The sequence below is a fragment of the Coenobita brevimanus genome, chromosome 51, assembly GCF_032717465.1.
Source record: "Coenobita brevimanus isolate Jiangsu-jjx chromosome 51, ASM3271746v2, whole genome shotgun sequence".
NCBI classification, from domain to species: Eukaryota; Metazoa; Arthropoda; class Malacostraca; order Decapoda; family Coenobitidae; genus Coenobita; species Coenobita brevimanus.
The window spans coordinates 26,267,967-26,281,557 of record NC_137004.1 but is presented as its reverse complement, the minus strand read 5'-3'; the positions used below and the strand labels follow the sequence as shown (position 1 = coordinate 26,281,557).

General features: G+C 41.6%; 1 protein-coding gene across 1 annotated transcript in view; it reads left to right on the top strand.

Annotated features, from left to right (window-relative positions):
* The first annotated feature begins 2,400 nt into the window (after positions 1-2,400).
* LOC145400191 (uncharacterized) overlaps positions 2,401-13,591 on the top strand; it is a 170,019-nt gene continuing 158,828 nt past the window's right edge. Inside the window, exons 1-2 of the mRNA XM_080272705.1 lie at positions 2,401-2,547; positions 12,784-12,910. Of these exons, the coding sequence (XP_080128831.1) occupies positions 2,456-2,547; positions 12,784-12,910 (219 nt within the window). The 5' untranslated portion in view covers positions 2,401-2,455. The remainder of the gene's footprint in view (positions 2,548-12,783; positions 12,911-13,591) is intronic.

The window sequence follows — 13,591 nt, the reverse complement described above, 5'->3', positions numbered from 1 at the left end:
GTCGGGCCCCCGTGACAGCCGCTGCCGCAGCCCTCCCCTGACGGCGCCCCTGGTCGTGGGAGACCGCAGTCTGTCGCCTCTTCCGGCCCGCCCTAGGACACCCGGGCGAGACCTCACCACGCCCCCGCGACGCCGGGACCTGACCCAGAGGTTCCTAGACCTCTTCGGCCCCAGTCCTACGGGCCTTACGCCGGAGCCCAGTCCGGAAACCCCCGGACGCGAGAGGACGCCCTCGCGAGCCGCCCCGTGTCCTCCCGGCTCGCCCCGCCCGGACGACGCCCTCAGTCCGACCGGATCGCCGATGACGTGTCCTTGTTTCTCTCCATGAGGAAATACGAGTGACCCTGTAACAATCGTGAAGTAGGTTAAGTGTGACTCCCTGTCTCTTAGAATAAGTATTGTGCAGTAACTTTATGTAATCTCCATTGGGGTAAATCAGAACACAATATCCAGTTGAAGGACGAGAATGTGGGTTGAGACCTAAAGTGAAAATACGTGCGAGTGCCACCCCGAATCTTTCTAAAGACATATCTCTAGAACCCGGAGAAAGACTAAAATATTACTGGAGTTCTATTGGCTAGTCTCTAAGTAATATGGTGAAATAGTATTTATGAGTATTCCGACTTTGTTACGCGTTGTGAAGCGAGAGTCTACATATCATACCGAGATGTGTGACGAATAAGTGGTGCCTACAGAAAACCATATTTCCACCAAAATATCAAGGAAGGCGAGTATTAACGATATTTCCCCCCTCCGCCCGCTATTCCTAAAAACTCTCTCCATTCCTCGCTCCCGCTCTTAAAGTCAAAGTAAGAATCAGAGTTATTTGTCAAAGAATCTTCGCCAACAGAAAACACCTAAACTCCCTTGCTAACATCGGACATCCTTCAATATTACCATAACTACCTCCTCGCCGTTTTAAGTCACTCTCCGTGTCTCCCCCTACCTCCTCCTGGTGGATCACAAACCCCCCCTCCTCACGCGCTCCGCGCGCACTTGTATTTACTGCACTCCTAATACTAAGATTTGTTGTATTGTCATTAGTATCTAGAAAGCTAGTATCCTGCGAGATACACAATATTTTAGATAAGGTTTTTGTATTGCTCTATATTGTGGTGTAAGATCTGCCGAAGTGTCCTGTGTCTGACTGTGGTAATATACGTGTATGGTGTTGCCGAAGGTTTTTATGTCCTACCTCTCTTCATTGCACTAGCTCCGGTCTCGAAAGAGGACCCCGCTCCACGTTGGGTGAAATAGGTACGAGAAGTCGAGCCTAATTCAACCCAGCATTACACTCACCTCTGTTATTCGTTACTCTACCAGATGGATGAACTCCCATAGCTCAACACTTACAGTTTCACTACCTACTGTATGCATAGATACAGAGACGTATACATATAAAAATAAAGTTATCCCTACATTGATCATTAACACATGAACTACTACTTAGGACAGGAACCTTATAGACTAGTATTCAGATTACACCCTATCTATCTTAGAAATTACAGTACCTCTAAACATATACATGAATACTAAATTTGTGATATTACACATGCAGTGTTGCCAATTTAGCGGTTTTCCTGCTAAATCTGGAGGTTTTGTTTGTAATCTAGGTGGTAAAATATTGATTTAGCGGCTAGCGGGAAATCTAGCGAGATTGCATACTCGTCTGACTGTTTCCTAGAGGAATGGGAAGGATATATTTGTCATGCAATCTCAAATTCAACCAATAAAATTAATGAACTTGTAATCAGTCTGCCTCCCACTCGTAAGCATGTATGTATGTTACACTACTTCCTATGTTCCATTTCACTTTTATTGGTTCATGTTCACGTCCGTTTCCTGTCAGTTCGGTCATACTGCGTCAGCGAGTCGATTACTGTCCCAGGTGAGTCAGTTTACAGATTGTGACGGATGTACTGCTGTTTTCAGCATTCGAAGAACACATCTTCATTTATCGAGGTCTGGAAATCACATGTATTCTCTTTTTAAATGCATTGATGACCAAGTTAAGCACGAGATAGTAAGTACTTCACATGTTTAATTTTTCCATACAATTGGAATACCATGTTTGTAGCCAGATCTCTATACTGACTAATGTGTCCGAGGAATTCTCAAAGCAATAGTACTTTTTAATTATTTTTTCTTGCTGTAATCAAGTTAATTATAATCGAATTATAAAACATTTAACTCTTGATTAGTTTCTCAAACCGTGTGAATTATCGTTTTCTTAGTATGATTTATATAATACACAAAATTTTAAAATCTAGCGAGTTTTTGCCCAAATCTAGCGTTTTGGGGGGTCCAGTCTAGCGGGTTTTGAAATTAGGAGTTGGCAACACTGTCTGCATGCAGCCCTGGAGTAAACACAGCAGCACGTGGTGGTGAGAGTGTCTGGGTGCTGAGCACTTAGGGATTCAGTTTACGTTCGTGGGAGCCTTAGAGAAAGTGGATTATGGCGGAGTTTGTTGAGAAACGCATTGAAGAAACAGTCCCTGAAATTGAGGAGTTGGAGAGGATTGGAATATTAAGTTCTAAGGAAGTAAAGTAAGTTGGGTCAATGAATTTGATGCAGTAGTAAACTAAGCTAGTGGTTTTACATTGAGGTGACTTGTCTCCTGAAGCCTCAAGAAAAGTGCAGTGTCTGTCTATTGCCACACGCCATAATCACATAAGGGGTGGCCATTTGACTCTGAGTTATTTGTTTTACAGGGAGGGGCACTAACCCTCCACCAACCCCCTTTTGGTCAAATTTTACACGTTGCCCTCATCCGATTTCCGACTTTACGTTAACATTTTCTAGTAGAATTGGTCATTCTAAGAATCTTTTCTTCTATGACATTTCTCTCGCAAATTGAAAATAAATGGGTTACACGCGATTTACTTCCGCCAATCACAATGACAGATAGGTGGTATTGTTTTGTACTTACACCCAACTCACTGACAACAAAAATGGCTAACTCACCTTATATTTTACGCAGTTCTACGCTTCCGTCGTAAATCAACAGTTGATGAGTTATGCAATTTATTACACTTATTATTAAGCAACGTTGGGTCTGGTTAGTACTTGGATGGGTGACCGCCTGGGAACACCAGATGCTGTTGGCATCCCTACGTCAAGTGGGGTTGGTGGAGGATTAGTGCCCCTCCCTGCAAAACAACTAACTCTAAGCCCTTGGCCACCCTGTCTGTTGGGATACATGGCGTCTGGCAATGAATGAATGAATGAAATTATTTTCTATGGGAGAGGGATTTTCGCTGCCATGGTAGGACAGTTGTGTGTGTTCGTTGGTGCGTGTTATGTGTGTGGGTGGATAAAGCGCATGCGTAGCACATGAATCAGCCAATCACAAAGTAGAATTTCAAATGCCCCACCCTACGGTAGGGCCCTCAAGATTTGAAAGTCAGTTCATCTCCAGCCATGGACTGGGAAGCTTGCAAAATTTATTGCTTCACTGCTATTTCACAGTGTTCTCCCTAAGTGTCAAGTGGGGTTGGTGGAGGATTAGTGTCCCTCCCTGTAAAACAATTAACTCTAAGCCCTTGACCACCCCGTTTGGGATACATGGCGTCTGGCAATGAATGAATGAAAAACCTGCAAGAAGATAAAACTGTAGCCTTTGTGCAATCGCATCGTATTTTACCTGCAACAGGAACAAAGTATCCAAATCAAGGAAAAAGTCACATAAGTAAGGATCAGAAAGTGTTGCAATGTTGCCCGTCACCAGTTGCCGTTACAGCTACAGACGACTCTTCAGATGCAGACGAGGAACTGTAAACTGCTAGGGAAATGCATTATTTCTTATTTACACTCAGTTAGGTTAGGTTAGATGAGGTTGGGTTAATGTCATGGGGGGTCTAGGGGGCAAAGCCCCCCAGTTAGGAAGCACGGCCAGGGTTGGGGAGTCTGGGGGGTGAAGCACCCCAGTTAGGAAACACAAACTCTCTAAGAAGCCTAAAATTATTTTTTTCCGAGGGATTTTAGTGTTTTTCATTTGATTTTGATAAGTTCCAGTAGGAGATCATTCGCTTTTGCGTTTTCCCCCTCCCAAAACCCCTGTTTCCCACAGGTCCCCCAGTATTCTTGGGGGGAGGGGGAAGAACTGCAAAAAAATACGTTTCACGTGATAACAGGCATCCAACCTGAGTGTTTTCTGTTGTTTTTGGTGTGATTTTTGTTGATTTGGACCGATCCTTTCCACCGGAAGTCGCTAGTGGCGTTCAACAAAAACTAGCGACTTGCGATAGAAATGAAGGTCGAAATCAATCGAATCACACCAAAAACAACAGGAAACAGGTTGGATGAAAAAATAGGATGAGGGCAACGTGTAAAAATTGACCCTTGTTAACACGTATGGTTTGGTCATATGGTTACCACCTTGCATTGTAAATGGTTTCTTGACTTACAGGAAACCATTCGGCTTGTCACTCAATGTAAAGCCACCTGTAAAGGAAAGGAAACCAATAAGAAGTGACGGGAAAGATGGGGAAATAGGAGGAGAGGAGGGCAGACACAGAAAAAGGGGATTATTTTACAAGTTGCCAATACGCAGTTCAGGAATTTTAGCACCATTAACATATATTCCCTAAGGATCGTAATGAACCCCCATAACCCCATTCGGAAATTGATATTTTCGGAGATAATGAATTTAATTTAAAATTCCAAAAAATATATACCTTGGATCTTCACTCGGCCAGTCCATATTAAAAATGTGTGTGTTCGTATGTGTTTTTCTTCGCATTGACTGCACATGCATCTCGTAGGTCTGTATCACTCACTCATAGGCCTACTTTAGGTCATGTGATGGTTTTCCACCAATGAGTTTGAACTGCAGGCTTTGATTCCTTGTGGATGGAAAATTCAAATCCTTCTCGGTATTGCCTCTGAAGAAGAAAGGTGTGCTGTGTGTCCCGGGTGTGATATTGATTACAGCATTTACGGGTGATTAAGCATTTCCACTCAAAACTTGAGGAGGCTGTTGAGTTTCTTAGAAGACACGGTGTATTACCTTTGGAAGTTTATTGCCCAGACTGTCAGAAACTGTAAATTTAGAAAAGACAGACGTTAGTGGTATTGTGGTAGGTACAAAAAGTACGCAAAAAACAAGAAACGGGTATGACCCAGACAACCCTCGTGCTGGACCGTCGTATTTTTAGGGTAAGCATTCCCTTAGGATAGGTTAGGTATGTTGGGTTAGGTTTAGTGTGTTTGGTGAGGTTACATTACATATTCCCCTAGGATGGGTTAGGTATGTTGGATTAGGTTTAATGTGTTTAGTAAGGTTATGTTACGTCTGTTTGGTTAGGTTTCATCTGTTCCGTTATGTTAACTGGTGGTGCAGTATATTTTTCTGGTGGTTTTTAATGTGATTTGAGTTTTTTTTTTTTTTTTGAAAATGCTTGATTTCACCTACTTGTCCAGTCAAAGTTCATGATTGGAAAAGAGGGGAAATGAGGCATTTTTGACAAAAATGAAGGTCAGAAACATTCGAATCGCATCAAAAACTACCGGAAAAATATATTGCACTACCTGGGGGGTGTATTGGCAACTTGCAAAAATTTATCAGAAAAAGAATGATACAGGAAGTAATTTAGAAATTTGCCATGTCCTGTTGTAGTACTAGCCTTTTTTTTTTTTTTTTTTTAATGTACAGATGTTGTAGGTAAATACGGTTTAATTTAAGTAACAGAAAGACCTTACCAGTCTCATCTTTGTTCCCGCCCTGGAGGGGCACGGGGACAGGTTTTATTCTCACTTGGTTTCTTGTTTGTCTGTGTGTTAACTTACGCAGAAACTACTGGTGCAATTTTGACTAAAATTGCAGGGATGATGGGCTTTGACCTGATCACCTGATTAAACTTGGGCCTAATTGGGCCAAGGTTTAGGCTGTAGGGCCAAAAAATGTAAAAATACAGTCCTTCCTCCAATTTTGTGAGAATATGGTTAACAAAAACCCTCGCAAAATCAAAATTCGCAAAATTGAAACAGTTAAATATATGAATTAGAGGCATATTGGTCGACATCACCCCAAGGTAAGCACTTTTTCCCACTCTTTCTCTCGACTCTACCTCTTAATTTTACGATGATAAATGAAACAAACATGAACTGATGTACTGAACAGTAATATTAATAAGAAAACATCATAGGTAAGAAACATAAAAACACCAAACTCCCGACCAATAGCAGAGTTACCTTTACCTGCTTATTTCCTTTCAATCATTTTCAGTTTGGTCTCCAAACTTATTTTCTTGTTCTTCTTACCCGTTGGTGCCCTGATAACACACGTTCAAGGTTACACTGCTGGGATACTGCGAGGAGCACCATGAAATTGTGAGGGTCAGTGAGCTTGGTTGGGAACAGGTGCAAACAAATGTGGCGGGGCGGCAGACCACTGAACTAGGAGGCGCAGTACACGCATGAACCATGACGTCACTACTCCGCGTGACAAAGTAGTGCGGGAAGACGACTCTCCCACCACTCGACCTCGCAAAGTGTGTGATCGCTCACAAAGTTCATAAATGTTAAAAAATACATGACTTGAAACTACCTCGCAAAATTGGTGAATCGCAAAGTTGATGGATGTACAGTACTAGATGAGGACGGGTATAAATGATTTTTTTTCGCCATAACTCTTTCAAATTTGGAGATCTATTTCCTTTATTGCCGTTTCATTAGTAGGTAATTTTACCATGACCAGTGGATTTGTGCTGTCGTATAGTGTATGCCTGTATGTGTTTTTTTGTGTGCAAATGAATATTATCGAATCTTGTTCAACACACTGAAAGGTGGATTTTGTTTCCCAACTTCCCAACTGGATGCAGGGTTAGGTTAGGGTAGATTATATTATTAGGTACAGTTAAGCTTGGGTAGGTTGGGTTTAGTTAAACACTTAGATTAGGCTAGTCCCTTCCTCTATTACTAATATTTCCGATCAGATAGTCAGAAGTCATATTTTGGTTATTATTCATTTGCACAAATGGGGCCTCAAAACACTCAAATGAGCTAAAAAAAACTATCAGATGGAACAAAAAAATCATCAAAAATTGGAAATGGCAGTAAAGGAAATATTTACTGTACCCAAATTCGTCATATTAACATGAGGTGGTGTGGCGGAAGTAGGAGTAGGGTTGGTGGGGGGTGTTAGTGGGTGAGGGGAAGGAGCATGGGGAGCAGGTCCAGGTGTTTGTGTAGTGTTTTCTGGATGCAAGTGTTGTGCAGGTGTAATGGGTCCAGTACTTGCAGGAATTGCATTGAACTGAACCCTTTGTCTGTCGGCTCGATGTGATAGGTTTTGAGCATGTTGGACATGTGTATTTGTTGGTGGGTCCTGGATTGCCCTCAATGTCCCCAGCTAAAAGAAGTGGTCGGGAAATGACCATCGGGGAGTCATTTCTCGGTGTAGAAAAAACGGTGTTGTTGTATGTGTTGTGCTGAGAGGCATGGTACTTGCCTGGGCGACCGAAGCCACTCTCAGGTTCTCAGACCCCGTGAGAGGCCAGGGGGGTATGTGGTGGTTTGGCCCCTATGCTGTCCTCCTCTTCTCTTTGACAGCCTCTGGGGTGTTGACCCATGATGAAGACGCCACCACTCCAGGTCCAGATCCAGTGTTTGGCCCTTTTGCCTTTGATTGATGCTGCTACTGTGAGCAGGGCAATAGGTAGTTTGCTGGTGAGGAAGGCAGAAGGTGTGTCTGGGTTGACTGCTGAAATGTTGAAAGCCTCAGGAGATGTAGGAGAGTGTATGTTGCTGACCTTTTTTATGTTTTTGCCCGGAATCGTGCTAAGTCTGTTCTTCGTTCTGCTAAAAATAATTTTATCCGTACTAAATGCTCTCAATTCTCCAACTCGAATTCTTCCTGCTCCTTCTGGCACCTTGCCAAAAACCTTTCTAACAACTGTACCTCAGAATCCTTCCCTCCTCTTTTATATTCTGATGGCTCTGTAACTATTTCTTCTACTGATAAAGCAGACCTCATTGCTCAGGCTTTCTCCTCCAGTTCCACCTTAGACAATTCTGGTGCTGTTCCTTCATCACATACCCCCTCTGACTTCCTCATGGCTGACGTTAAAATTTCTTCAGCTGTTGTATTTTCTGCCATCACTGGCCTTAGTACTAACAAGGCATATAGGCCTGATGGAGTCCCTCGTGTTGTCCTCAAAAACTATGCTTCAGTCGTACACCCTGCCCTGGTAAACTCTTTTGCCTTTGTCTGTCAACTTGTACCTTTCCTTCTTGCTGGAAGTTTGCTTTCATTCAGCCAGTCCCAAAGAAGGGTGACCATTGCCAACCCTCTAACTATTGTCCAATTGCTTTAACATCCTGTGTCTCAAAAGTTTTCAAGTTAATTCTTGATAGAAAAATTTTAAAGCATCTTTCCTATCACAACCTTCTTTCTGATCGTCAGTATGGGTTCTGTCAGGGACGCTCCACTGGCGATCTTCTCACTTGCCTTTCAGACTCCTCGTCATCCTCCTTTCAGGACTTTGGCGAAAGCTTTGCCATTGCACTTGATATCTCAAAGGCTTTTGATCGAGTCTGGCATAAATCTTAATTTCCAAACTGCCCTCTTACGGTTTCTATTCTTCTATCTGTGTCTTCATCTGTAGCTTCCTTTCTGGTTGTTCTATAGCTGCTGTTGTAGATGGCCATCGTTCTTCTCCTAGATTTATCAGTAGTGGTGTTCCTCAGGGCTCTGTCCTGTCACCAACTCTCTACCTTTTATTCATCAGTGATCTTCCAAGCTGTATATCTAACCCCATCCACTCATACGCTGATGATTCCACCCTTCACCTTTCCATTTGGTTCCTGCAACGTCCATCTTAGCAGTTACTTCAACAAACAAGGGATGAGGCTATGGCATACCTAATGTCTGACTTGGCTCGTATCTTTGACTGGGGTAAAAATATTCTTGTCTTTAATGTATCAAAAACTGTTTTTACACCTATCAACCCAACACAGTCTTCCACAGGCGTACTCCCTAATGTTTAACAATATCCAGCGCAATCCTGCATCATCCTTGAACATGCTTGGGGTTTCATTCACTCGGGACTTATCTTGGAAAGATCATATTGCATCTCTTGTCAAATCTGCTTCCACGAGATTAGGTGTGCTAAGCCGACTCCGTACCTGCTTTACCCCTGCACAGTTGTTGACTTTATACACAAGTTTTATTTGCCCCTGTTTAGAGTACAACTCTCGTGTGGGGAGGCTCCCCACATACAGCTCCTCTCAATAGGGTGGAGTCAAAGGCTTGTCATCTCGTCAACTCTTCTCTTCTTACTGACTCCCTTCAACCTCTGTCTCTTTGCCGCACGGTTGCATCTTTATCTCTTTTCTGTCGCTACTTCAATGTTCAATGCTCCTCTGAACTGTCTGCTTGCATCCCTCCATCTCTACAATGGGTGCATAGCACCCGTCTAGCAGCAAACTCTCATTCCTTCTCTGTCCAGCTCTCTAATGGAAGAGTTAACCGTTACTCCCTGCCCTTCTTTTACGCAACAGGTCAACTCTGGGACTGTCTTCTTCTGTCTGTATTTCCAACTTCGTATGATCTCCGGTCTTTGAAACACAGTGTGTCCAGGCATCTCGAAATGAACTGATCTTGAATTTGGCTCTCTTTTGGATTGTTTTTTTTTTTTTTCTTGGAACGGTTTGTGGGCTCCTGGCCTTTGGTTCCTTCTCTCTTGCATAAAAAATATGTACAGTGAGTCCTCAAAATATGAAAACCCGAAGTATGAATTTTCGATGGTACGAAATCGATTAATATAGGACAAATTCTACAGTACGAAAGTATCTGTCGATGATACGAAAATCGATACTCGATACGAAAGGAAATGTAGAGATAGCCTGATTATCCAGATTATATGATGTGAAGAAGTGCCTGAATAGTCTGAAATCACGATTAATCTGGCGGAAACAAAACACACGTACTGTTTGATTGATTTATTTACCGGTAAATGTACAGTGAAAGACACAACTATCTTCTCAGTTCAGTCTGAAGAAAATTTACACCAGGCGAAATACAGTGAAAACCCTGTTTCTACTAGTGCATGTTTCAAATAGTTCAATTTTTCCACGCTATGTTCGTCAGACTTTGGGAAGATACTTGTATCTTTCATTGTACACTTGAAGCAGCAGAAAGACCTTACCAATTCAATTCATAATCCTCCAGCTTGTTTCTGTAATTTTCTGACAACTTTCAGTTTGGCAAATTACTTTTTCTTGCTGAAAAATTTTCTCCATGTTATTATTGTCACTTTCTCCTATAATCATTTCCAGCGCAGTGGAAGAAACTCAGCGTGCTCAGAGGCGGATATCGTTTCCCAACTTCCCAACTGGAGGTTGAGTTAGGTTAAAATTATTAGGTACAGGTAAGCTTGGATAGGCCAGGTTTAGTTAAACACTTAGGGAAGAACAGTCCTTTCTGCCATTATGTTAATGAAATAAACAATGGTTGTCACACCAGAACAGCTAAAAATGACGGGGAAACAGATTTAATAAGAAACGTTTACTACATTTACCAACCCAGAAATAATCTGAAAAATATAACAGACTATCAGGAAGAACTTATTTGGTAAGGCACTTTTACTGCTTAAAGTAAAACATATGTTTAGCCCCTTCAATGGCTGTGGGTTCAGATATTTGCGTGCTCCTGTGGTCAGCCTTGGGACCATTTTTTTCAAAGTTCTAAAATCAATTTCTTATTCTTACATGTGTGAAAAGACTCGTCTGGCACACCTGGCCCCCCCCCCCCCAAAAAAAAAAAAAAAAAAAAAAGAAGAAAAAAAAAAAAAAAAAGTGATTTGCCATGATTCGTGTAAGAATTAATAAAATTAGGATGCATGTTACATCAGCAAGTAAACATCGGCGAAAACATCTGGGACGAAGCGAACTGTGAATGCCAGACTGCTTGAGGTGGTAGAGTAGGGTCGTGTAAACACACCAGTGACCCTCGTTCCCTTCCCATAATTGCTCGCAGTTTTTTATAGCTCACTCTAACTTATCATCACTGACACCAGTACAGTAAGACGTTGTTCAGGGCCAGCAGCTATGAAAGCAATAATGGAATACATTATTGTTTGTATCAATCCTCTCTCTTTCACACATACACATAAGAACAAACAAAAGAATGAGCAGTAAATGTACACTAACTCTAAGGAGCAGAAATAACTGTACTCAGTCGGTCCGAAATATATTGGGAAGCGTGATACCGAACGAAGAATGTGGAACTGAATGCTAACCTACGAGAACATGTGGGATGATAGAGTAATTTTTTCTGATTAGCAAACATTTTTGTTCCATATCGTCTCTTAAAATTGTAAAACCCATAATCTTTTGTGTAAGCATACAGCCTAAAGACCTTACCAATTCAGTTCATATTCCTCTAGTTTGTCTTCTATATTTTTCTGACTATTTTGAGGGTGGTAACTTATGTTCTCTTGCTGAAACTTAATCAAAATTAGGGCGCATGTAACATAAGCATGTAAACATTGGCAAATACGTCTGGAGTGAAGAGACCGCCTGACTGATGGGATGGTAGAGTAGGGTCATGTACTGTACACACACCAGTGACCTTCGTTCCCTTCCCGTAATTGTTCGCAGTTTTTTTTATAATGCCCTATCTCAACGTCATTGACACCGAAACAGTGAAGTGTTGTTCAAGGCCTGCAATTATGAAGGGGTTAATGGAATACTGTATGAAAAATTCAAAATGGGCGCGGTGCATTGCGCCGCACTCACTTGCTGAGAGAGAACGAACTAACCCCTCTCTGGTAAAAAAAATTTCACGCGCTTCTCAGATGAGTCCACGTTCCTCCTCTCCTCACCACCTCCCTGTACGCGAGGATATTTTTGCAGCCCTTCACCTTTTCGTATTGTTTTGCCATGCCTCCCAAGCGCCCTGCATCATTTCCAGCATTGGGGGAGCCCGCTGCAAAGAAGCAGCAGCACCGTACTCTAATTCTGGAAAGGAAATTGGAAATTATAAGACCCCATGAGGAAGGGCAGAGTGTCTCGGAGATTGGGCGTGCTTTAGGCCTTGTTGTTTCCACCACTGGGACTGTGACGAAGAAAAAGGAGAGGTACAAGAATATTGCCACCTCCTTCTCTACAATTGTATACAGGTATTGCTTCTTAATAGGGGAGGTAAAGTTTAGGTGGGGGTCTGAGGGGGTCCTGGGACGCATCCCCTCATTTATATGTACATTTCAATGGGGAAAATCGTTCTGAGATACGAAATTTCGAATTACGAGAGTTTTTTTTTTGGTCCCTGTCATTGTACCAGTAAGCTTTTAAAGCCAATTTTGACCTCTTCAGCTTCGGAAATTGTTCCATATTTAATGTGGCTCCTTGTAGTGAAGGCAATTAAAAAAATATAAATATATATGTGTTAAAATAAGATGAGGTGTAAATATAAATCATCGGCGGCCAATCATCAGCCGCGATTCAAACACAACCTGCTTGCCCCATACATCTCAGCTGCACAGGTTGATCAAACAGAGTATAGTTTCTGCACAGTGTGGTTGAGATGCTGTATATTTTAAGAACCTTGTAGTTTGTCACAGTAGGCCTCATTATTTTTTTTTACTTTTGTATAAACTTTGTTTTTCTTGAAAGTTTATGAATAAGGTTAATGGGTTATATACTTATTATTGAGCTTTTTTTTTTTTTTTTCGCTGCAGTGTAGCATTGTTGTAGCATTTATGCTAAAAAGCCATGTGGTAATCTCATTGAGATCCATTGCAGTGTACTGTATTGACAAATTTGTCTTGTGTCTTCCACAGAAAGTTGATACAGAAAAGGAGGGATCTCCAGTACCGTCTGGTTAGGTGCTCCAAAAAGAAATGTGATTTCATAGAAAGCATTAAATATGAACAAAATCTTGTTGAACTGATAAGGATTAGAAGGAAGGTGAGTACCATGTAGTATAGTATTAATAAACATGAGCTTTTAGCTGTAATTAACATTTGCAGAGAGGGTTTCTTAAGTTCTCCCTTAAATGACAAAGGTCATGGGAAAACTTAACGGTGGTCATTTTTTATTAGAAGAGTTGCATACTGTCTCAGTTACATTTTAGTGAAGTGATTTCCAGTATTTCACATTAAATGTTGCTTAATCCCGGTCTGTCTGACTGAGTAGAAAATGTTGACCACATGTAAGCAACTGCTGTGGGGTCATTAGTGATTGAGAAAAAAGGTGTCACTTTTATGTCCATACTAAATTTCAGTATTCATCACCAAACATTTGCCTTGGCCCAAAAGACAGCAGAATTTTGTCGTAAAGATTTTCATGAATTGTAATGTCAGAAACTTCTTTGTCAAATCAAGCAAACTTGCTAAACCATGATTTTAACCCCTTGACTGCATTTAAGGTGGCAAAAGTGATGTCCCTGGTACGGCAATCTACCCAAAAGTCACCCATTTTCAATTCAATAATTTTCATATTAATACACAAAAAATAAAAACAATACATGCACAAGAAAGCTAAACCTTTCTGCATACCTATTAACACTTCAGTAAATGTCTATATGCTCCTGTATTTCTGTAGAGGCAGGTTGAAGCAACATAATTTTTGGTGTTTTGTGTGGTGCTT